Source organism: Electrona antarctica (genome assembly GCF_951216825.1).
Source record: "Electrona antarctica genome assembly, chromosome: 10".
NCBI classification, from domain to species: domain Eukaryota; kingdom Metazoa; phylum Chordata; class Actinopteri; order Myctophiformes; family Myctophidae; genus Electrona; species Electrona antarctica.
Window position 1 is genome coordinate 32,994,186 of NC_136791.1, and position 26,692 is coordinate 33,020,877.

General features: G+C 43.4%; 1 protein-coding gene across 1 annotated transcript; it reads right to left on the minus strand.

Moving 5' to 3' along the window:
• Positions 1-1,497: 1,497 nt before the first annotated feature.
• Positions 1,498-26,066, minus strand: LOC306930813 (ATP-binding cassette sub-family G member 8-like; the record flags this gene model as incomplete). The annotated part of the gene is made up of 13 exons (XM_079511908.1): positions 1,498-1,635; positions 2,053-2,180; positions 16,727-16,994; positions 17,679-17,755; positions 18,604-18,803; positions 19,099-19,194; positions 20,077-20,236; positions 20,660-20,929; positions 21,363-21,495; positions 22,360-22,598; positions 22,737-22,884; positions 23,844-23,948; positions 26,013-26,066. 13 exons carry the CDS (start codon positions 26,064-26,066, stop codon positions 1,498-1,500), a joined length of 2,016 nt encoding a protein of 671 aa, XP_079368034.1.
• Between the last annotated feature and the right edge of the window lie 626 nt (positions 26,067-26,692).

Sequence of the window (26,692 nt, forward strand, 5' to 3'; positions counted from 1 at the left end):
ACAGGCCAGCTCCATATATGGACCCTGGGCAGGGGGCGGTTCTGGACGACTCGACACCGGGCACTGCACCCCCTGCGGTGGTGTGGAGCGCGTGTGTCGAATTTGAAATCGGTGGGGCGAACGGTTCTCTTATATAGATAGATATAAAGATAAGATGATCTTGACATTGTTCTGCAATGACCTTGGATTACAGTGTGACATTTGGAGTCATACATCATAGATGTGTCCTAGAGATAAAGGACGTCATAGATGACTGATGTCATTGATGACACAGCTGGTCACAAAGTCTGAAATCCACATGAGAGCCACACTATATGTGGATCCTGAGATTTTGGATTCCTAGTTTATTTTTATAATATGTAAATGATATAATATAAATTGTGTGAGTGGTAATTCCAAAGTCTCATTATACTGTCTGAATATTCCTTGAGAAAGAACCAGAGGATGGTCTGTCATTCTATACCGTTAAGGAAGAAAAACATCTTCAAGTGGAGCAACTTGATTTATTGTTTTACTAATATGGATCCAAAACACGTCGGCAATACATTTATCAGGCTTTTGCACCAGTGCAAAAAAGGAAAGAAAAAAAGAAAACTGTTTACATAATCTTCAATCTATGAGAACACAACAAACGCAAGCTCCTTTTCGGAGTGTGACTTACTAAACATTTCTCTCTGCATTGCCTATAATGAGGCACACACGTTAAGCTTAATAACCTTACATATACAAAAAAGATTAAGCTGTAGAAAAAGAAAAACAAAAAGATTTAAAATGGAACAGGCAAAAGCTGCAGATGGATATCTGCTAAAGTGGCACTCTAATCATTTGCCAAGACAGAAAATGGCAAAATGAATGAAAAATTACATCATTGAAAACCTGTAGGAACAAACTCTGAAGTGTTCTGCTGCCATCCAGTGGCATACGGCGGCACTGCAATATGTACTTGTGCTATTAAATCGTTTAGGACCAGTTACAGAGGGTCAAACTGTAGATTAGAACTAGATTGGTAGCCTGGGATCCAGACTTAATTTGGCTTTTTTTTTTTTTTTTTTTTTTAATTCTTACGAAGTGAGAAAAAGACAAATGTAGCAAACCAGGCTGAATTCCAGGCTACTAGATTGGTCCATCGATATAGTAGCCTATATTGTATGCCTGGAATTTGTGCAATTCTTTGTCCTCAATGTTCAACTATTGCTATCAAAATTCCAAAACATTCTAAACAAATTCTGCTTGTAAGCCAAAATATATGTATCCAGGCACTGTTTTCTCTAAATAATCAACTAGTTTTAGGCATTGTCAAGTATTCAAACAGTTTGGACACTACAATGACAATTGGAAAATATGGACAGATTTCGAAACCAGTCGAATCTGAAGCCAAAATTAGTCTCCATTGATGGAAACGAAACGACTTACACTCTTGCACACTGAAATCTTCAGTGTTCATTTATCCATTTGCAACTCTGAGGATGTACAATTTGTACATTCTGAGTTGTGTGTTCACCAGTCTTGGCTTGACTTCTGCTTGATGAATTTGAGTGACAGGTAGTAGAGTACCATAAAGGCTACAATCACAGCCAACAGGACCAGGTAGCTGCAGTACAGAGGGTACTGGTTCATCTTCATGGCATCCACCACCTAGATATACAGAGAAACATAGATGGAAACGGCTTCAAATAACTGTTAGGGTGGATCTAATTGTGTATCAAAGACTTCTAGTATGAAAGATGTTCACCACAAAATCATCAGTGGCTTTGCATTTTAGGTCTCGTGTATATAAGTAGGCCTACGTATAACACAGGTGTATGTGATTAGGAGTGCAACAGTTAATTGAAAGAATCTATCACTTTTTTCAAGATTTTGAAAGAAAAAATTAAAGACACCGTTTAATGACCACGTAAAAATAGATAGTCAATAGATTCTTCGTCGGTTTGTAAAAATGATTGAGTGAAAACGTTCTCGACTATTCCATTAATCAAAAAGGTAATCGAAGAAATAATCGATTAGAAAATAATTGAGAGTTGCAGCCCTATTACGTGTTCAGTTTTAACTCACATGGATGCCATCGACCTGGAAGGTGAAATTCCCAATGGTGACTGGATACATGTTGCCTCTGAACTGCACCTGCAACATGCCCTCAAACCCCCAACGCATGAAGGAGGCGTGGGAGAGCCATGACGCCACTGGTAAGTGCAATGTGCACACACACACACACAGACACACACACACACACACACACACAGCCACACACGCAGCACATACATGATTAACATGACTTATTAACCAGCCTACAGTAACGGTTTGCCCAAACATGACAATACTGTCAGTATGTACAGTGGGCCTATGTGCATGCAGTTGAAACACAGGTGAAGTGTCTTTCTCCACAATACAACTCCAGACCATAGCATACTTCTCCAAAAACCAGAACAAGTCTAACCTTGTGCTGTAAACGTGGAAATTGGAGAGATTTGGCATTATCCTTGAGTAAAGCATGCTCTAAATCAGTGGTTCTCAACCTTTTCTGGAACAGCACCCAATTGAAAATTTCAAGAGCGTTCACCCATATCTGATCACTTAACACGTCGTCAGATGGGTGGGCCGTCTCGCTCGCCTGCATTTTTAGTTTCAGTTTATTTTAATGATCGATTGTGTTCCAGCTAGATCAATGGAACTGATGTAGTATAGGCCTACTTTAAGTTCCTATTTATCGGTATCACAATGAAAACACATTTTTAAAGACAATAATATTTTTCTTTATTGCTTTTTACCTTTTTCTTTTTTGTTCTTCAATGTTATAGCAAAATCTTCGTTTTATATTTGCAAAATTATATGGGGGCATTTGCAATGTCTACCTGGGCCTTCAGTGTGCCCTGGCCCAGGTTGAGAATTGTTGCTCTAAATGGTGAAAATATACTACTTTTCCACTGCGAGTTTGGCTTCAGATTGGATTATGCAGCACAAACTGTGAGTTAAGGATATTTCCTTCGACGTCTTATCTTCCCACAGTTTAGGGTTAGGTTTGAGTCTTTGAGTCTTTGAGTCGTTTAGGAGAAGTCTGCTCTGTGTTATGTGGACAAAGATACTTCACCTGTGTTTCAACTGGAACGGGGGTATTAGATCATGACAGAATCTTTATTAAATCCCTAGCATCTCTATGTAATCCTCAACATCATTCTTTCTTTATCCTCTGCTAGCCATGTGTTCCTCAAGCTTCTAAAACATACCACAAGTTAGAAGAACAATAAAATGTTCTACAGCAGTGGTTCTCAACATGTGGGTCGGGAAACTCGGGACCCCCAGGAGGGGTCCTTACTCACTAGTCCAAATATGATTATTGAGGGGTCGCAGCCTGAAACGGTTGAGAACCTCTGTTCTAATCTACAGTACAGTATGTCTGTCCTCTCACCTAGCCACATGTTGTCTACAGTGTATCCCAAAGTGGGGTCCGGAGACCCCTAGGGGTCCTTGAGGGAGTTCCAGGGGGTCCCCAGCTACATGATAGTTTGGACCAAATTGACCCTTATGAGTCTGTAACTTAGAGTGTACAAATGGAACCAAATGGACCCGTTAGGGTCCATTTGTTAAAATTAACATTGATTTTAACAATATAAATGAGGATCCCAGAGATAGAAATTCCATTAAATGGAGTAAAGCGGGTCCGTAGCCTAATGCATATTGTCAAACTGAGGCTCCTTGACATTAAAAAAGATTGAGAATCACCGCTAGAGCCGTAAAAATCTTCTCTTATGGGGGTCCCTGGCATATTTCTTTCAAATGGGGGTCCGCGGGATAATTCAAATTAGTGTCAATTTGGGGGTCCTTGACGTGATAAAAGTTTGGGAACCACTGGTCCACAGTACACTGTCTGTCCTCTCACCTAGCCACATGTTGTCCACAGTACACTGTCTGTACTCTCACCTAGCCACATGTTGTCCACAGTACACTGTCTGTCCTCTCACCTAGCCACATGTTGTCCACAGTACACTGTCTGTACTCTCACCTAGCCACATGTTGTCTACAGCAGTGTATCCCAAAGTGGGGTCCGGAGACCCCCAGGGGTCCTTGAGGGAGTTCCAGGGGGTCCCCAGCTACATGATAGTTTGGAACCAAATTGACCCTTATGAGTCTGTAACTCAGAGTGTACACATGGAACCAAATGGACCCGTTAAAATGAACATTGTCGTGTTATTTATGGGTGTGCGAGATTTGTACTCATAATGAGAAATTATATATTGGGTCAGATTGATTGGAGATATATGCAGCTCTCTAGAGTGGGAGAGCTTCAGGTCCCCACATTCCATTCTACAGACCGACCGGTGGATTCGGGGGTTTTACGGCCTCTTCCTGTTGGGAGACAGGCCATTATAACTCCTTCTCAGAGGAGAGACTCACTAGGCTAGGACATGTCAATGCAGGATGAAGTGATCTTTAATTCCTCTTGCAATTGTTTAAATGTGTTCTAATAACCTATTATATATTGGGTTGGTAAAAAGGCTAAATGATAAATACCTGTAATAGTCTAAACAGTTTAATCTAGGCAGAAGTAGCAGTTGGGCACATTACAGGGACTGTAATAGGAGCTGGCTGCTGTGGCCAGAGAAAGGCAGGAAGGTCAGTGGCTTCTGATTGGCTGAAAGTGTTAGCATGGAGGTGTGATCAGTCAGAAGGCTTGCATTGACTATTCTGTGTGGCACAATCAATAATTAGATTCACCAATACCAACGAACGTGATACATGTAGTTAGGCAGACCCCAGCGGTATGTATTATATGCTATATAATTGTGCATTATTCATAATCGATGTAATATGATGTTTAGATTGTAACCAAGTGTTATTTGTGTTTCTTTTCTCCCGATTGATTAATGGCAATTCATGGTAATTGACTGAATGATAACGTAGATTTAAAACCACATAATTAGTGATGCTCTTATCACTGAACTAAGTCTGAAATCCATCAAGGGCAAGCTAAGCTTTACCATGATCTGGGACAGTTTAGAGTGTTAAATGATAGCTAGAATTCCTACCGACAGAGCAGGATAGAACCACAGACCAATAGGACAGAGCTCCAGGGTACTGAGATCATCTTGTGTTGGGGGAAGTGTGAACAGAACGTGTGAATGTATGATTGTAAGTGTTTATGATTAATATGAATTAATAAAAATCCTATAAAATGCACGTTTGAGTTCATCAAATATAAGCTATTATTGGACCATTTAGTTCACCCTGTGCGTGTTAGTCACTTTACTCTGCCTAATGCATGGGCTGGTCGGAGCCCCGGCATAACATCACCAAATAACCGAACAGTTTTAAATCGATGTGCTACTAAAGTGCAATCGATGTGCTACTAAAGTGCACAGTTTTAAATCGTGGCCGGGCGGTTTGACTCGTAATATAGCCTATAATCTAGACATATTACTAGTTTTAAATCGCTGCGTGCAGCGACTAGCTTTAAACAGTTCACCATATACCAGTTTAAAGCGCTGTGCTACTAAAGTGCACAGTTTTAAATCGTACGGCCACTAAAGGGCCTAATGTACGGAGTTTAAATCGCGGAGCGAATAGCTTAATTCGTTGCGTAGCCGTGCGCACAGTTTAATCCATAGCGAGTCACTGACGTGACTTGTCTTGAAACAAGATCTGTACCGTGCGCTGGGATCAGCGCACAGCTTAGATCACGGCCAGGCGGTTTGAAGCATAATATAGCCTAAACTGAGACCGTTATATATATACATATTTCAAACGGTCTCAAACGGAAAGTTCTTTCAACGCTAAACGGAAAGTTCTTTCAACGCTACCGCGTTGAAAGAACTTTAAATTAGTGGTCACTAAAGTGACCACAATTTAAAGGCAGTTGTACTGTGCATTGGGATCAGTGCACAGTTTACACATAGTGGTCCTCATTCACAAAGGAGAAATACGCCACGGTGTAACGGAAGCGTAAAGGTCATGCGTATAGATAGCGGAAAATCCGTCCGATCACGCTACGGTTAAGTTCCGTGTGATTCAGGGAAGCAGGTGTAATCACTTAATTTGTGCGTATCGCCGAGTGTATGCTTTCCGCATTTTTTCCAAGCGATTCGCCTGGTGTCGCCTGGTTTGATGGAACATCCACGACCATATAAGGCAACAGGAAATATCGAAATACGTCATCATAGACTGCACAGAGGATTCCCAAGTTTTAAATGATATACAACAGCCGCGATGAGCTTGTAGAGCAGTTAATGTTGACAGGCGGGTCTCTGCACGGACAGATCTTCAAGCAAACAGCACGAGTTATATGTATATAATTATAAACGAAACTTGCCAACTTGGCACGCATTGCTTCACTCCTCCTAAATGTCAGAACGTTAATAAGTTAACTGATGTTACAGTTACTTTCACATAATGAGAAATAAGTTAATTTGTAGGCTACTGTTCACCACACGACCAAATGCTATATTACAACTCGGCAATGATAAAAGCCCTTACTGATGAATGCACTGCAGGGTTATATAAAAAAAGAAAGAACAATTGCACACTCGCCATAGAGGTAAAATATATATCCTTTTTTTTTATCAGAGCTGCATTGATTCATGCAGGGATCAATATCATCTCACTGTCATCTGTCTGAATGCCATGTGGAGAATGGATTTGTTCTGATGATCATGGACACGTAGGCATATACATTTTCAACCATATACGGCGGGTAACTTATATCCTCTTTGTCAGATCCTCTTTGTCAGCCTAAGTGCAGGTTAATTTCATGATGTCGTCATATTAAAATGATTCGCGGGACATTTGGCACCAAACTTGATGAGATCAATGTAGTAGCCTACAGCCTAGCTACAGTTGCCCATATTATAATTAGTTAAGGTGAGCTGGCTTAAAACTATGACTGGCCGAATTGCACGCGCTGATGCAATAATGTGGACTTCTATTTTTTATAGGGCTAATTAGCCCTCGTGACTGCTGTCTGTCTGTCAGACCGGCATGTCTGTGAACCATATAAATCATCTGTTCTGTCCGGGCCGGGCTCACCGTGCCGTTATATTCATTTTCCAATGTGAATTTCACCCAGATTGGACTGTTCAGCTTCAGCATGCTGCTGTCCCCCCCCCCCCCCCCCCCCCCACACACACACACACACACACACACACACCGACAGTCAGACTGACTCAAAGGAGCTCCGTAACAAAACAATTTCAATAGGCCTACTGCAGGCATTACTACACTAAACAACGTTGGATTCGTACAGTGCAGAATGCAGATAAGTGTATGTTCTTATTATAATTGTGAGTTTGTTTTTTAACATGCAGCGCGAGTCCGCGAGAGCCGATCTACAAGATCACAACGCGTTGCACTGCGAGTAGAAAGCTGTCAAGTGAGCAGCGCAATCGCGCATGCTAGAAATATCCTAATAAATAAATAAAAAAAGGTGTCGGGCTTGCAGGGGCAGTTTCTGTATGGGACTCTAGGCTAACCTGCCTCTAGAATGCATGCATTTAGGCATACAAGTGATACTTGGCTTTTATATAGGCTATCATTTTTTTATGTGCGACCAATGTTGGGGACACATGCCTACATATTTTATCTGAGGTTTGGGGACTTTTAATTGATTCAGCATGAAGACTAAAGCCTTCTTAATACATCTACGCAAGCCGTACACGACCATGAGAGGTGGTAGCCTGGATCCAGCCCAAAGACCCCGCCCACTCTCTGAGTGGACTGAGTCTCTTGTGGCAGCGGTGGCCGAACGGATAGCGGCGCGGTCTAGATACCGGAAGGTTCCCAGTTCGAACCAGCCGTCCGACACGTTAAAATTACCACCGCTGAAATGCCCTTGGACAAGGCATCAACCACTACGATGAAATGTGTTCTATGAGCAGGGCCTGGCTGGAAACAAGTTCTTGAGCTTAGCCCAGATACCCTGGGTAAATATAGATTTCATTTCATTTCATTTAATTTCTTGGTCTGGTGTTGCACTGTGAACCTATAATTTCTTCGGTACAAAAATGTATTATCCAATGAGAATCAGTGGTGGGGGTGGGTCTAACAAACAACCAATCAGCGCCGAGTCCCGTTTTCAGCGTCATCAAGCAGCGCAACAAACAGAGGAAGGAGGGAAAAACAACACCAATGGCTACTGGTTGTCGAGGGAAATTCTAATCCCCTCCCCCTTGAAATCACTCAGACAGGAGACAATGTCAGACTGAAGCTTCAAGAAAGCTACAGTCTGATAATCAGGCTAGAGAGGTGGCACAGCTTTCAGCGGAATTTCCGACCAACCCACGTCACCGTCAAGTTCACGTTCAAGTTCATGAATTCCCACGTAATGTGGGAATCCACGTAAATGCCTGTCCGCTCACGCTCCGCTCACGTAACGTAACTTTATGAGCGTAAACGCCGTTGTGAATGAGGACCAGTCAGTTTAAACCATAGAGCCACTAAAGTGCCTAGTTTAAACAGAAAGAAAGTGCCGTACGCTGGGATCAGCGTACAGCTCAATACGCGCCCGGGCAATTTAAGATATAATATAGTCTGAACCGAAACCGTTTGACATATTACAGTTTAGATTGCTACCGCGTTGTAAAGGGCTTTAAATTAGCAGTCACTAAAAGGATCTGCAATTTAAAGTTGTTTTAATTAAGAATATAGTTCAACTGCGACGGTTTGAACTTATTCGGTTGCCGTGCTGTTTAAACTAAACAGCGTAGATCGGTGTATAGTCACTAAAGTGACCACAATTTATAACAAAGATAAATTACCGTGTGTTGGGACCAGCACACAGAGTTGAATCGTGCCACACTAATAACCACAAGATTAAATCAGACAGAATTGTGGCCGAAAGACGGCACCCCGTTTGATTGTGGTTGTCTGGTGTGACGTTATTCAACTGAAATTTAAGCCGTGCGTTGATGGCAGCGCATGTGAATGCGATGCCGCAGTTCTTAGTATCCACTAAATCAGACAGAATCTTGCCGTGACGGCATGCAGTTTGATTTGTGCTACTAAATAAATGCGACACCGTTACACTGTTTTCATGTGGGTATGGGTCCATGTGAAGGCAGCTGTTAAAACCGTGAGCCACAGAAGTGACTGCGGGTTTAACAAATAGTTTGTGAGTCATTGATTGATAGGGCAGAGTTCTAATGGACGGTCAGTTTAGGAAACTGATTATTAAGACTATTTGTAACCAAACATAAGTTTTAATTGAGACCGGTTAAGACACCGGTCGTTTAAACCAAGAGAGGTGCTTTTATACTAACCACAATAAAAGTATTTTCCTGCTGGGTGCTGAGAAACAACAGCAGCTTAGAGCATGTGGGGGGGGGGGGGGGAGATTCCTCATTCCCACTGTCATGCAAATGTCCCAATGTGCTGAGACAGTGCAGGGGGACTGGTAATTACTGCGGCGGTATAATCTACCAAAGTAGTAATTAATAGCGGTGTAATCCACCAAGGTACTACTGAAGCAACGGTACTTAATTCACCGTAGCTAAAGTACTACGACAGCATTCCGTGTGATCCACGATGCTAATAATGAGGAATGTTTAAAACAAAATAGGGTTTTAAACTCAGCGTTAAAGGCGATGTAATTGTAATCCAATTACCAATCAATAATGCTTAACGCTGAAAGCGTGCTTTGAAGTGCGCATAAAGGAAGGGCGTGTCTATAATAACTGTTGCGTGACGCATCTAGCAAAACCTGTGATCCAGGTTTACATGAGGCTATAGAGTTTGACCGCCCACGGCCAATATAAATCTATATAATTATATTATATATAATCTATATAATATAATAAGGTTTATTTGGTGAAGGTATTGACAGGGGAGTATGGGCTTCTCTGAGTACAAATGATTATGGACAGAATAACATAGAGAGTGCCATAGTCATAACTATTCGCAACGAGACGAGGGAATTGTCTAGATTGAGTTGCATGCTTATTGCTCTGTGACTGAGGTCAAGGGGCAATAAAAGACCGCGTTGTGAAATCGCGCCCGGTAAAATAGGCACATTTGTTGTGTCAGGGTCCGCTAATTACAGCTGGGCGAAAACTAACCATTTACTTGAGTGAATGAATGAGTGAGAAGTCAATTAACCACTAACCCTGCCTCACTTACTTTCTTACATACTGTTTGTTAAGGGGAGGGACAGAGGGGGTGGAAAATGGCTTCCTTGAAGGAGCTGCAGGATGGCAGCTCTGTAACCAAAGCTATTTTCTATAATCTAGCATTTAGTTTGGAATTGTCAATTAAAGTGGGCGCAGTCTGCGACATACCTGAAGAGCTTATTAAGCTGAAATTTGCTATGAGAGATGTGATGGACATGTCCACATGTTATAGCAGAGCTTTGGGAAAAATGGGCTGGTTAGTGCTTGCTGACAATGAGAGACATGAGTTAGTAACTTGTGTGGAGAAATACTCCCAGTTTAGTTTCGAAGCAATCATGCAGGCTATCCGTCAAATGAAAGGCAGGGTAGCCAAAGGTGTCATAGTCACAGCATGGTGCCACCAGATAGGCCTCTGTGAGTTTCCTTAAGAGAGCAGGAACAAAGGAGCCCCAGAGGAGAGGGGCATACTCCAGCCCGCAGACGCAGCACCAGACGTCACGAGATGTGACATCACGGACCCCTTCGCCAGCGCAGAGACGGGCGGAGCGGACGCGGTGCCAGCGGGGACCTGGACCGCCCCTGAGGGGCGAAGAGACAGGGCTACCAGCCATCCAGGCTGGGAGCAGATGGAGCCTGTCACAACGGAGGAGCCTGGTGCCTGCAGTAACCATGCAGGGAAGCCAGAGCCCTCTACCGTGGGCAACGAACCCACGACAGGACAAGCCCTCAGTCAGTACCCTAGCAGGCCAAGAGCGGCTATGGGCAGAGCTGAGGGAACCAAGGAGAACCACGCGGAGGTCCCACAGCCTTCAGCAGAGGAGGACCTCGAGGTGGAGAACCACGCGACAGTTCCGCAGCCTTCGACAGAGGAGGTTTCGCCGAACATCGAAGTTGGACAAGCAGAACCGACAGCAGCAGCAGAGCTGTCAACAAGAGCGGAACAGGTAAGCAGCCGTCCAGAGAGCCTGGAGGCTGCCTACGCCTCACCGTTAATCATCAGAGCCATGCCCGCAAACGTTGTGGGCAAGGCCGACGAGTCATCGATCCTCATCACCACAGAAACGCTGAGCGTGATTGGTGGCATTGCCATCATAAGTCTACGCGTTCAACGGGCGGTGGGGGAGGAGCATGACGTACACACCAAGCACCCTGGGGTGACTTTCGTGAGGGGTCCCGTGAGGGGTCCAGGCGAGCCAGAGACCGGTCCGGTCTTGAAATTTGGGTGTGGTTATGAAACGACACATCTGCCGACGCATCTGTTGGGCAGAACTTGCTTTGATAAGAACAAGGCCACAATAACGCCTTTTTTGATTGATCCTGAAAAAGGAACGAGACCATGGAAGAACGCTTTCATGCCAGCGAGATCAGAGCTGGGTCAGAAAGAGTAGCATGTGAAATGCTTCTCTACCCGCTTCCCTACACCGCAGGGAACATTTGGGGCGTCAGTGACAACCAAGATGTCACACACACACACACACACACACACACACGCACGCACACACACACTCACACACGAGATGTGTGTCTGTTCTGTGCATATAAATGTGATGATGTATGTGGGTTCATTATATCTGTACTATACAACAAGTTGCAGGTAAATGGATTTAATTTGTGCCAATTAAGTCCTTATGGACAAATGTAAAGAATGCTGGTATAAAATGATTATGTTTCCTTCGATTGGGAGGGGGGAACACTGTCTCTCAAAGTGCAAGTGGGTTTTGTGCGTGAGCGTGTATGTGCGCACGCACAAACTAACACACACACACGAGCACAAAGACTGCATGTGTGAAAGACACATAATGTGGTTAAAACATTGCAAGGATTTGCAATTTTCAATTGGGTTGCTTTTGGTAAAGTCAAAGTAAAAAATCCAAAAAGTCAAATGACACCAAGTTGTTGAGATGCAAAATCGATTATTTTGTTAAAATCACAATTTGAGGTTCCTAACACGGTGACAAAAATACTAAAACAAGTTTGTGATCATGATTAGTTAGGAAACAACCAGGGGTAATAAACTGCATTGTTTAAACTTTGTTAACCAACTGGGCCCATTCTGCAACCAAAGAGTCGTTTGCAGAGGTGGGGGAGCACGGGAAGAATGTTTCTTAAGATAAGGGACCAGTCTTGTGTGGAAAATAAACTGTCTTCTTCCTCAAAACAAGGGGGATGTTTAGATAGCAGTCTGAACCTTTGTCCGGGCAAACAGCCATAAAATTAAACGGACAGAGTTGACCAAAAGTTCATGTCAGTTAGGTGACCCCTAACTGACATGACAGCATCTCCTACAAAAGTGGAGATGCACAAAGCATCACATTATTACTAGAGCTGGGACTCGATTACAAATTTTAATCTAATTAATTAGAAGCTTTGTGATTAATTAATCTCGATTAATCGCATTTTAATCGCATATCAATATTCAACCCGAGAACAGTGATAAACCTTTTTTTTCAAATGTTTTTTGGTATCCCAGTAAATCAATGAATAGTGACTACAGGATACCACTCATTTTCAAAATTTTACTGTCATTAATATACCTTAGAGCTGTTAATAATAATAAATAATAAAAAAAAGTCACCCCATTCTGTGTTTCCTAGAACTGGAGGTCTGAAAAAAAAATCAGTGACAGTAACAAGTACATCTCAGTGACATCACAAAGCTGTACTTCATATTGTTACTGTTCTAGGCAAAACAAAATGAGGTGACTTTTTATTATTTCCAGTTTTCCACACAACTCCATAGAAAAATGTTGAAACTGAGTGGTATTCCCCTTTAAGCAATACAACTTTTTTTTCAACAGATAAACAAGTGCAGCAAGTGCCTATATAAAGTGTCTATGAATACTCAAATGTGCTTTGCATGGTGGGGCATTATTAGGGGGGAAACACTTAGACAAAGGAATAAAATAAAAAACGGTGGAATGAACTAGCTGGGGAGTGCATTTCACATGGGGTTGGGGCAGACCATTGTCTGACCACGGACTTTCACACTTGCTGCTTCAGTATGTTTCGCATCGAGGACAGCTTGACAGCTTCGTGCTGTGGTGAAATCTCCGCGAGCCTCTGCAAGCCTCTACTCAGTGCGAGACATGCTAAGCTGAAGCAGCTAGCATGGAGCTAACATTGGTCATATGGCTTATGGATCCTTTCCCTGACATTGCACACAACCATGCTGCTATCCACGCGTCCATCCGATAGCTTTTAAATCTAAATGCCCCATCCACGGAGCAAAAGCGATATAAGCGGCTTCATTCGATTCGTTTCTCGTTTGGGTGGTGGTGTTGTCTGACGGAGCTGTATAGAGTGGACTGCTGCTGCTGGGGGGGGGGGGCTGCTCCTCCCCCTGCAAGCAGTGCAAGGCATGCAGACTGAGCCCAGAGCCATGGCAGAGCCTATTCAGTACTAGAAATGCGCCCAGTGAGAAACGTTCCGCCGTGGAAAAAAAAGGTGCGATTAAATGCGTTAATTTTTTTAACGCGTTAATTTTTCTGTAGTTAATTAATCTCAATTAACGCGTTAAAGTCCCGGCCCTAATTATTACAAGTATTACATAAGTTTGATTAGCTGTAACTGAATTTAATACGTAAGGGTGCGTTGGGATAATTACAAAAATGTCCACGATATCGACGCATGTAAACCTTTTATTATTTTCATTTTTTATTGATTTATGCAGTTAATGTGTTGTGTTTTATTTTAATGTGTTTTTCAAAGTTGTATAATGTTATAAACTCAGTATGTGGATCCAGTATTATTTAACAGGTTCCGAAATTACAAAAAATGGCATGCGCCCAAATATCAAAAAATTATATTTCCGAAAAAAATTAATATCAAAAATAATCTTTCAGATTATGAAAAATTAATATCCATATCAATTTTCATAACTGACGTGAGGAATGTCGTGTTATTTATGGGTGTGCGAGATTTGTACTCATAATGAGAAATTATATATTGGGTCAGATTGATTGGAGATATATGCAGCTCTCTAGAGTGGGAGAGCTTCAGGTCCCCACATTCCATTCTACAGACCGACCGGTGGATTCGGGGGTTTTACGGCCTCTTCCTGTTGGGAGACAGGCCATTATAACTCCTTCTCAGAGGAGAGACTCACTAGGCTAGGACATGTCAATGCAGGGTGAAGTGATCTTTAATTCCTCTTGCAATTGTTTAAATGTGTTCTAATAACCTATTATATATTGGGTTGGTAAAAAGGCAAAATGATAAATACCTGTAATAGTCTAAACAGTTTAATCTAGGCAGAAGTAGCAGTTGGGCACATTACAGGGACTGTAATAGGAGCTGGCTGCTGTGGCCAGAGAAAGGCAGGAAGGTCAGTGGCTTCTGATTGGCTGAAAGTGTTAGCATGGAGGTGTGATCAGTCAGAAGGCTTGCATTGACTATTCTGTGTGGCACAATCAATAATTAGATTCACCAATACCAACGAACGTGATACATGTAGTTAGGCAGACGCCAGCGGTATGTATTATATGCTATATAATTGTGCATTATTCATAATCGATGTAATATGATGTTTAGATTGTAACCAAGTGTTATTTGTGTTTCTTTTCTCCCGATTGATTAATGGCAATTAATGGTAATTGACTGAATGATAACGTAGATTTAAAACCACATAATTAGTGATGCTCTTATCACTGAACTAAGTCTGAAATCCATCAAGGGCAAGCTAAGCTTTACCATGATCTGGGACAGTTTAGAGTGTTAAATGATAGCTAGAATTCCTACCGACAGAGCAGGATAGAACCACAGACCAATAGGACAGAGCTCCAGGGTACTGAGATCATCTTGTGTTGGGGGAAGTGTGAACAGAACGTGTGAATGTATGATTGTAAGTGTTTATGATTAATATGAATTAATAAAAACCCTATAAAATGCACGTTTGAGTTCATCAAATATAAGCTATTATTGGAACATTTAGTTCACCCTGTGCGTGTTAGTCACTTTACTCTGCCTAATGCATGGGCTGGTCGGAGCCCCGGCATAACATCACCAAATAACCGAACAAACATTGATTTTAACAATATAAATTGAGGGTCCCAGAGATAGAAATGCCATTAAATGGAGTAAAGCGGGTCCATAGCCTAATGCATATTGTCAAACTGAGGGTCCTTGACATTAAAAACGTTGAGAATCACTGCTAGAGCCGTAAAAATCTTCTCTTATGGGGGTCCCTGGCATATCTTTTATCTAGGGACGTGATAAAAGTTTGGGAACCACTGGTCCACAGTACACTGTCTGTCCTCTCACCTAGCCACATGTTGTCCACAGTACACTGTCTGTCCTCTCACCTAGCCACATGTCCACAGTACACTGTCTGTCCTCTCACCTAGCCACATGTTGTCCACAGTACACTGTCTGTCCTCTCACCTAGCCACATGTCCACAGTACACTGTCTGTCCTCTCACCTAGCCACATGTTGTCCACAGTACACTGTCTGTCCTCTCACCTAGCCACATGTTGTCCACAGTACACTGTCTGTCCTCTCACCTAGCCACATGTTGTCCACAGTACACTGTCTGTCCTCTCACCTAGCCACATGTTGTCCACAGTACACTGTCTGTCCTCTCACCTAGCCACATGTTGTCCACAGTACACTGTCTGTCCTCTCACCTAGCCACATGTTGTCCACAGTACACTGTCTGTCCTCTCACCTAGCCACATGTTGTCCACAGTACAATGTCTGTCCTCTCACCTAGCCACATGTTGTCCACAGTACACTGTCTGTCCTCTCACCTAGCCACATGTTGTCCACAGTACACTGTCTGTCCTCTCACCTAGCCACATGTTGTCCACAGTACACTGTCTGTCCTCTCACCTAGCCACATGTTGTCCACAGTACACGGTCTGTCCTCTCACCTAGCCACATGTTGTCCACAGTACACTGTCTGTCCTCTCACCTAGCCACATGTTGTCCACAGTACACTGTCTGTCCTCTCACCTATCCACATGGTGTCCACAGTACACTGTCTGTCCTCTCACCTAGCCACATGGTGTCCACAGTACACGGTCTGTCCTCTCACCTAGCCACATGGTGTCCACAGTACACTGTCTGTCCTCTCACCTAGCCACATGTTGTCCACAGTACACTGTCTGTCCTCTCACCTAGCCACATGTTTATCACAGTACACTGTCTGTCCTCTCACCTAGCCACATGTTGTCCACAGTACACTGTCTGTCCTCTCACCTAGCCACATGTTGTCCCCAGTACACTGTCTGTCCTCTCACCTAGCCACATGGTGTCCACAGTACACTGTCTGTCCTCTCACCTAGCCACATGGTGTCCACAGTACACTGTCTGTCCTCTCACCTAGCCACATGTTGTCCACAGTACACTGTCTGTCCTCTCACCTAGCCACATGTTGTCCACAGTACACTGTCCTCTCACCTAGCCACATGTTGTCCACAGTACACTGTCTGTCCTCTCACCTAGCCACATGTTGTCCACAGTACACTGTCTGTCCTCTCACCTAGCCACATGTTGTCCACAGTACACTGTCTGTCCTCTCACCTAGCCACATGTTGTCCACAGTACACTGTCCTCTCACCTAGCCACATGTTGTCCACAGTACACTGTCTGTCCTCTCACCTAGCCACATGTTGTCCACAGTACACTGTTTGTCCTCTCACCTAGCCACATGTTGTCCAGGCTGATGACGAAGCCTCCGGTCAGGTAGAAGACGGTGAACAGGGCGTTGCCCATGAAGGCGGAGGTCTGCAGGGTGGGCAGGGCGGCGGCCACAAACAGCGCCATGCAGCGGCTGCAGTACACCATCAGCCACACCAGCAGGAAGTTGAGCAGGAAGCGATCCGGGGCCTCGTTGAGGCCGGCCAGCCAATAGATGGGCAGGCCGTAGACCAGGGTGAACGCACAGTGCTCCGGCAACTCTCCGAGGATCTGTGGATTAGATTGTGTGAGAGAACAATCGGTGAGTAACGCATTGTGAGCTCGTAGATCTGCTATTTTTTAAAAGGCCGAAATAGGTATATAGCTGAAGTGGTTCATTATAGGCCTACAGTATGGTTTGTAATAATAATCAAAATCTTTTCACATAATTATTTCTTCCACATGGAGCGAGACTGACCCCTACTGGTTTTAAAGGGTTTGTTCTCAGGAATGTTTTCATCAGGGTTTCTCAAACCATGCAATTTAAGTTGAAACAAAGCATATTTAAATAAATAAAAAAATCAATAAAGCATTACATTTCCAGCCTTAATATTCATATTTATTAGAAAATACATTTACAAAGTTTAAAAGTTTGTAAATATATGCAACAAAATAAATCTTCATGAATTCAAGCCTTTATGGGATGTGTAATTCATAGAAGATTTTGTGTGAACTACTCCTTGTCAAATAATACAAGTAATAGGCAAGGTGAGGCGTTATGAGACTACAGATCTGCTATTTTCACAATATTTATCTGTGGAACAGAGTCAAACAAAATGTCATTTCACAACTCCAAGTGCTCGTCAGGGTGGGGGGTCCCCAGTTCAAATATTTTGAGGGGTCACGGCCTGAAAAGTTTGAGGACCACTGAGGCTTTTGCATTGCATGAGGCTATACTGTAGCACAGTGTTTTACCTTGGCGAAGAAGTAAGAAGTGACATTGTACATGCCGTCCTCCAGCTCATGATACAGCATGGCCCTCTCTGAATGACCTATAAAGGGTGAAGAAAGGCTTAGTTAGAGGCTGAGATTGTAGCTCACAGATTGACCATTTCACCTTGGAACTGTTCTGTTAGCTTCCCTCAACATTTTCTATGTGTTGCTCCTTTAGTGTCACTAAGTGTACTAGTAGTGGCTCAGAGCCTCTGCCTAATAACCAAAAGCCTAATATCTCCCTTGACCAAGGGGAATTCCCCTTTAAGCTAGTGGTCAAGATGTTGGCTTTCCACACGCTAGACCCGCGTTCGAATTCCGGGCGACAAGGACGGAAATGTCAGTCAACAGAACTATTATTCATTATGACACGGAGGAGTGTAATAAAATAAAATTGTTTATGGACACCTAAAACTGCCATTACATTTTGGTGTCATTTCATTGTATAAAAATGTGTTAGAATCAATTTTATGGATCATAATTTAACTTGGATTAGGTGAGGTGACCCAGATTGGTCCTAGATGGCTTTTGGTCGGACATGTACAGTAATTCAGTTTGTAATGTTTTATTTATCTAATTGTATTAGGCATTTTATTTCACGTGCTGCTACGTAAGGTCATTCTACCTTTGACTCACTCTCTTTCATGACATGCCAATATACTCTAGAATTTTCACTAGGGAGGATCTTTAACACTTTTTAATAACATTTTAATAACATTACTGTGTATAATATAATATAAAACACATCTAGCTCAAAAGAGATCGCGAGGTGACACGGTGTGGGCTTGCAGATCAGCTACTGTATATATATCTGTCATGTGACACACACCACCGTAGGGCCAAGTATAAAATAAGAGTTTAAGAATCCAAGTGGTGAATAATAGTTTGACAGCTGTCAATCACTCACATTTGGCTATGACGTCCAGCACCACAGCGAATGGAGTCAGAGCTCCGATCATGTAGAGGAGAGCCACTGTGTCCTGGATGGACAGACGCTCTTGTCCCGCCCCGTAGTAAAGACAGCCAACCAGCAGCGACATGAGGAGAGCCTCGAAGCCATGGACCAATAGGGTGACCAGGTCTCTGAAGTCATTGTACATGTTACGCCTGGGGGAAGATGAGAAAGTTGAGGTGTGTGTGTGTGTGTGTGTGTGTGTGTGTGTGTGTGTGTGTGTGTGTGTGTGTGTGTGTGTGTGTGTGTGTGTGTGTGTGTGTGTGTGTGTGTGTGTGTGTGTGTGTGTGTGTGTGTGTGTGTGTGTGTGTGTGTGTGTGTGTGTGTGTGTGTGTGTGTGTGTGTGTGTGTGCGCGCGCGTGCGTGCGTGCGTGCGTGCGTGCGTGCGTGCGTGCGTGCGTGCGTGCGTGCGTGCGTGCGTGCGTGCGTGCGTGTGTGTGTTGCTTTCACCTGATGAGTGTGGTGAACTGGTGCAGTCTGCCAGGCAGTCTGTCCTTCTGTTGGGACACAGTGATCACCTCCTTCTCTCTGTTGGGCTGCTGAGCACTGGAAGGGAAGAAACAACCGTTTATGTGTTCCTTCCACTGCACAGATCCTGCTTTATTACGACCATTATCCAGTGACTGATGACTGAGCAGAGGAGAGGACAGATTGGCGTAATATCATCCAGAATCAGATTATTGACCACTTAAAGGAGCATTCAGTGATTTGGGTGATTTGGAAAACCACCCAGTCCGCCCCGGTAACAAGATGTGCACATGCACACGCTCTACAGTGGGGGATGTACAACAGACCAACAGCACGTGCACCAAGGCCCGCCCCACTCGATCATGATTGGAGGAAGGCACCTCTCATCCTGATTGGATGAAAGCTTTGCCACCCAAAGCCCAAACCGAAACTAGGGTTTTTTGACCCCAGGGGCTCACTGGGGACAGGGAGGAACTCCTTATATGGTCGGCACACTTTATAGTAGGGAGGATTATCCAAAAAATAAGAAAAAATAAGTGATAGTTGAATTAAGTGAAATCACTGAATGTACCTTTAAGTTATAAACCCTACGTAGTGTACTTCGTTGACTGGGCTTCTTGGGCGAAACGTTGTTTGTTAACCCGTCCGTTAAAACCGGAAAGTATCTTCCTTTTTAGATTTTTATCTCTTAGGATTTTGAACAGTGGTTCTCAAACATAGCAGAACAATCTTGAAAGTGAAACATTTTGAATACATTTTCATTTTTAACGTAAATATTGTCTTCTGGGCCACATTTTGGTGGTCCTCCTTGGTACAAAAATGGGTTAAATTTGAAAGCACGGGAGAGTATGATACTGTGTGCGGACCATTTCTTACACACACACACACACACACACACACACACACACTCACTCACTCACTCACTCACTCACTCACTCTCACACACAGATCTACAGCTACCTCTCATTGTCTGTCAGTGCCACACTGGATCCATCTGGCTTCCACATGTAGTCATCTGTGTCCCGCACCTTGTCCATGAACTGTGCAGCCAGGATCCTTGCACGCTCCACACACTCCCTCTCCTTCTCTGGACTGCGCCTATCTATACTGATCAGATCCACTGGACGCACGCACACACACACACACACACGCACACACACACACACACACACACACACACACAGAGTGAGCGTTGAAAGGTATAGGGTTGGGGCACATCATTAGTCAGCTGTGTATATTTGTCTGGTCCAGTCTGTCATCACAATGTATGTTATGCACATTGTGTTGCTCTCTACACAGTAAGAGTTAATGTAAGTGTTGAGTGTAGAAATTCAACCAGATTGACCCTTTAAGTCCATTAGATTAGATCTTTACACTTTGAGTTCCATTTTACTGTATAAACAGTACGTGAGTAGTTCTGTGTCTGGTGGATAGTATATCTCTGGACCAGTAGTAAAACAAATGTCATGACAGAACCTCATCCTTGGCCCTTCCAAGGATGAGCCCCCTCTCTCTTGCCACCCCTGCTCCGCATTTGACCCACCGTAGAAGTCCGAAGGGTTGCAGTATCGGGGGCAGGGGTGTCCCAGGGCGGTGAAGTAGGGCACCATCTCCCGGGCAGGCCCGAAGTAGGCTGCTGACCCGGAGGATAGCAGCACCACCAGGTCGAACAGCTGGAAGATGTCGGAGCGAGGCTGGTGGACAGACAGCAGCACCAGCCGGTTCCCCCGTGCCAGGCGCGACAGGGTGATCACCAGGTTGTGGGCTGTGAAGCTGTCCAGGCCTGACGTGGGCTCGTCCAGGATCAGGATGCCTTGGGGGCAAAGAGGGGAGCAGGTTGAAGACCACCAAGTACAGGTCTGTCTGTCTGTCTGTCTGTCTGTCTGTACTGTACTGTACTGTACTGTACTGTACTGTACTGTACTGTACTGTACTGTACTGTACTGTACTGTACTGTACTGTACTTTATGTGTGATTGACGAAGGCTGGATACACTCTGTGTGCGACCCATTACCTTTATACTTCAATGTCATTGATCTAAGAGGATATGGCATCAGAGAAGTCAGAGCGCGGTGGAAGTTATTGATTGTGTGTGGTCGCATTAAAGGTATTGGATTAACACATATACTGTATACGTGTGTCCATATGGGCTAGGCTTTCTTGGAAGCATGACACTAATAAAGAAAAATCATCATTTTCAATAGAAAACTACTGTACTTTAACAACGTATTCTCTCTCTTTCTCACCAGGGTTCCAGAGCAGTTGGACAGCTATGCTGACTCTCCTCCTCTCTCCTCCAGACACGCCCCTCACGTACTCATTCCCCACCCTGGTGTTGGCGCACTGTCGCAGCCGCAGCTCTGCAATGACATCATCAACCTGCGACGGTAGACACGGTTACTGTAGGTATGTTAGGTATCTGTGCAGATGGACCATCATCAAGGTATATACAGTACAGTGATTAAGGGACGGACTTTATCATCATGCCCAAATTAAACTATCCGTCTTCTTGGTGTTATTTGCCACTTCAATACAGTACAGGACTGATAAAGTCTGTGTGTGCATCTACAGTAAGCAGGAAGTATTTTGAAAGTTCACACAATGGAAGAAGAACGTGCCTTTGGCTTGAAACTTGTGCTCTTTGGAAAGCATGGTCGTGCTTAAAGACAAATTTAAAGGCAGGAGTTTAGAATTCTTGACTTGCAAACAAAACAAAGCAAGGTCCAATGGAGATAATGGACAGTATTATGCGTGTCTTAAGTACCAGGTCGTATTACTTAACTTAAGACCTGGAGGCGTGATCAATGCCATTTGGCTATTCTGAGTGGCCAAACAGCATTGACCACGCCTCCAGGTCTTAAGTTAAGTCATAAGACCTGGTACTTAAGACACGCATAATACTCCCCATTATCTCCACTCCATTCGGCTTTGAAGTCTCATGGCAGCCTGTACTACATTACTGTATTACTGGATATCGTTTCGATCCTGTTACAAACATGGCAGTGGCAGCGGTGGCCGAACGGATTGCGGAGCGGTCTTGATACCGGAAGGTCGCCGACGCCAGTTCGAATCAGCGGTCCGACCACGTTAAAATTACCACCGCTGAAGTGCCCTTGAACAAGGCATTGAACCACTACGATGAAATGTTCTATGAGCAGGGCCTGGCTGGAAACAAGTTCTTGAGCTTAGCCCAGATACCCTGGGTAAATATAGTAATCATTTCATTTCATTACATAGTCTTACCCTCTTGTCCTTTTGAGCCTGGGTGAAGTGTGTAGGGAGCCTGAGCTTGGCTACGAAGGCCAAGGTCTCTCGGACGCTGAGGTGTGGGAGCAGGCGGTCATCCTGCCGCACATGGGCGATGTTCTTCCGCACCACCCGCGGTGTGCTGGGCTTCCCGTTGATCAGGATCTGACCCGACTTGATCACGCCACTCTCATCACGGCACGTTATGATGTCCAGCAGGGAGGTTTTGCCGCAACCTGGGGTTAGGTGGTTAGACAGGTTAACACTAGTAGTCGGCGTCTGCTCACAAACTTTGGGGGACGTTCTGGCAGACACTCTTGTTTGCGACTTTGCGTGCATGCAGCCGTTACTTAAATACACTATGTTTATGTTACCTGAGCTGCCTATGATGGCCAGCATCTGTCCACTGTGTACTCGGAGATTGAGCCTATTGATGGCTGTCTGTTTGTCTCCCTTCATCTCCCAGGGCATCTTAAACTCTGACAGCCTCTCATACCAGGGGATCTGGGCTGCTGTGTCCACCTAGTGTGATGCACGCACGCACACACACACACAGGTTTTCTTTCAGGCACATTGCTTTGTCGTCATTCATTCCATATAACGGATCTAACCCTAATCATTAACAGCTTAACCTTAAACTTAAAGGGTAGGGTAGGTGATATTTCTTTGTTAAAATAAGTGTTAAATATCTCTATATTCTGATAGTACTCATTGATATACTGTAGAGTGTTTGTTCAGTCTTCATTTCTCTTCAGCTCTTTAGTATACAGGAAATGCATTTTCAGTTTGGGATACCAATGTTATCCAATCAGGAGTACAAGGATACAAATTAAACAAGTGAAATTGGAAGTTATGACACAAAGAAATGAGCAGACACATTTTTAATTGGAACACTTCAGCTACACAAAATTGTAGCTGAAAATTAGCAACCCAGCTGACCATGTATTTTCTGTTTATTAAAGAGACAGGGAGACCCCTGGTACTGAACAAACACTCTAGCAAAGTACTATCAGAATATAGCAGATATAGACTAGGCAGGATTTCAGAAAATGTGCTGAAGGCAAATCGTGTTAATTATTTTAATGTTTTTATGGGTATTCAGGGCTGCTGAATCCAAGTGTAATCCAAGTGTACACCAACAGTGTGCATGTGTTTTATAATGTTTCAGCATAGTGCTGGCCGCCATCTTTAAGTGCTCCATTTTGAGGGCTTAGTGGACATTATTGAGCTGGACAAGTTTCCAGTTTAGTCCCCAATTTGACATGCAATTCCCAATCAACTGATTTGATGTACAAATGTGTCCCAAAATGTTGTGTGTCAGGAACACGCATGCACTCAACGCATGTGAGTTTATAGATCTGCAATTTTCAATGAATGTTCGCACCATAATAGAGACGCTAGGGTTGATGTGGTGAAGTGCGCTTTCTCCGGAGAGGGTTTCTATCTTGCCAAGAAAGAAACCAGCCCGGTCCAGTAGTTACCTCATACTGCAGGTCTTTGACCTCCAGCTCATTGCATCCACCGCTGTAGGTGAAATACAGACTGCTGTCTTCCTCTGATGATGAGAACAATTCTATGTCGCGACTCTGACATGGTAGAAAGAGAGAGAGAGGGGTAAATGAGTTCAACACACGTACACTTGAGTAATGTTTTTAGGATGGTTCAAGTATTTCCCCTCTAACAACCTCTTTGCTCCAGTTTTCTTTGCAGAGATTCTTGGTGGTACGATGGCAATGCCAAGAATGATCCATGTACAGAAACATATTGACATTGACTAACAATGCCGGGGCATTGTTAAGCATACAGTATGTGGCCATATACTGTATGTGGGTATGGTTATATAAGGTGGCCATAATGTAGTAATGTGACATAGTAATTCTTCTTGTCTGAGAATCACTGCACAGCTCAGCAAAATTGTTAATTTATCCATTTGTAACTCAACACAGAGAGTGTACAATTGTGACCAAATTAACCTGTAATACAACTACTATACACTCTAACACTTAGGATTTTTATTTTTTACAGTGTATACTGTATGTGCCTCAGAAAGGTCATTAAAGGACATTGTCCTTAACTTTAACAGCCATTTGCTATCTACTATCATAGTCATTAAAATAGTCAGCACCATAGTCAATAATCATACACCTGAACTCACGTGCACGACACGTGTGCTTGTTTGTATGTGTAAACAATTGCTGCCTGAGTCCTTTTGTGGGTCGAGGGTCCATTTGAAACACAACCGCTGCCTAATGTTATGGTTACGTAATCTTGTCATTCTCTCATTTAGATATCACAGATCTAAGACAGACTGATGGTCTAAACGATAACAAGATATGGGTTAGAGGTGTCTCCAATTATAGGTTACGCCTTATCTTGACCTTGACTTTTAAATGAGTCCACTATCACTGAGCAGGAACCTTCACGTGCACTGGAATGATACCATCATACCTCACACTGTGTGTGTGGATTCAACTGGAATGATACCTCACACTGTGTGTGTGGATTCAAGTGAATTTGGATGTGTGTAAGATTACATATTGCTTTTAATATTTATATGCCACATATACAATGTAAATATGCCGGATTTAGCAAGAATGCTAGTAATTTCCATCTGTAGTCCCTATACAGAAAACAATCAACATTACAAAAATACACATACATGTATAAATATTAGTAAAAGGGTACATACAGAATAGAAAAAACAACAGTATTTAGACCTAGTTTTGACCTAAAATACCAGAGACCCAGGAAAGAAGATATTAATTGCTATTCACAGCATTTGCACTGATCAACTACTACTACTACTACTACTACTACTACTACATGGACAACTACTACTTTTTACAAATAGACAGAAAAACATGAGTGTTAAATTAACTGTGAGTGTACATATGTACCCATGGGTAATGGACCTGTAAGACCTTTTTGGGTGCACACTCAGATTTATAATGCACTAATTACGTATCTTGATTAGCCACCACAGCCTGTAGAAAGTTACTGGGAATGTTGTCACAGAGATTACTTTTTAACATAATCTCCATGTATTGGTACTGTATGTGAAACATTGTGTTTCATGTCATTGCCTCTTTCTGCTCTCATTTTCCGGTCTCTAACCATACAGTATGTAAAATAAAGCTAAACAAAAGGGTTTCTTTCTTTCTTTTAGTGCTGATGCAGCTATTTAAACCGGCTGGGACCTCTACTGCCTTTAGATATGTCCAGTACCCATTGACCTCATGCCTCGAGTCCTGAATCTATCAGAAATGCTTACTTTTCTATTCTACCTGCCAGTCAACCTACAGTAAGGACCTCAATGAGATTTGAGATCTAAATAAAAAAAAGAAAAATCAACAAATAATTGTATTTAGCTAATACAAAGCCCTTGAGCCAAGCAGTTGGATGCTGTATGGAGGGTGACTAATGCCCCTTCTAGTCATAGGAGAGGGAAACTCCAATGATTTATTTGAATAATGAATCATGCAAGACTTTAAATTCATTGTCATGGAGAGATGGAGCAAATATGATTCACTCAACGCTACTGTAAATGCCACCACTATGTCCTTTATATCATGTTGTATACAGTGTCCAGTATAAGTCCCGCCATTAACATTGAAATGATTCCCATGTTTGCAGAATGCAGACTGACTGACCTTGTGTGTTGACCCGCCAGTGCGACGGGGGTTAGGGTCTACCTCTGGGTCCATGATGCAAGTAGTCGGTTGTAGTTTGTAGAGCCAGGGGTCAATTCCCCCCTTGTTTCTTCCCTCCGTCCTCCAATATTGCCACCTCTTGCGCGGCCGATCTATCTCTCACTCTCACTGTTTGCAGGCTGTCTCTCTTCTGATTCTTCTATTGAACTCTTTGTCTCCACAGTCCAGCTGAAGAACTCCTCCAGTTTGCTTCAGGATGGATGGACAGTTTACACACACTCGTGTAGCTCCGGTGCCCTGACCATGTCAAATCAGCCTCCATAGTATATGCATAACGACCAACTGTGGGACATTCTCAGTTCCTCACTGTTGTGTGTGTGTGCTGTCAGTTCCACTGCCCTTGGTTATAGGCTACTGTGTAAAGAATGATTTGACAGTGATATCTAGTCGTTTAAAAGCAATCTGTCTTTTTTTTTTTTTTTTACCACACCAGACCAAAGGTCTCCGAGATAAGCCAACCACCACTCTGTGTGTGCATCTGAGAGAGGACACCACCGGTCAGTGTCAACGGACACACATACTGTAGCCTACATTTTTGGCTACGCTTTGACATCTCTGCAGAAGTTACCTTTGATTTCACTATAACTTTGCAGGTACCCGTAGCCTATACATATACACCA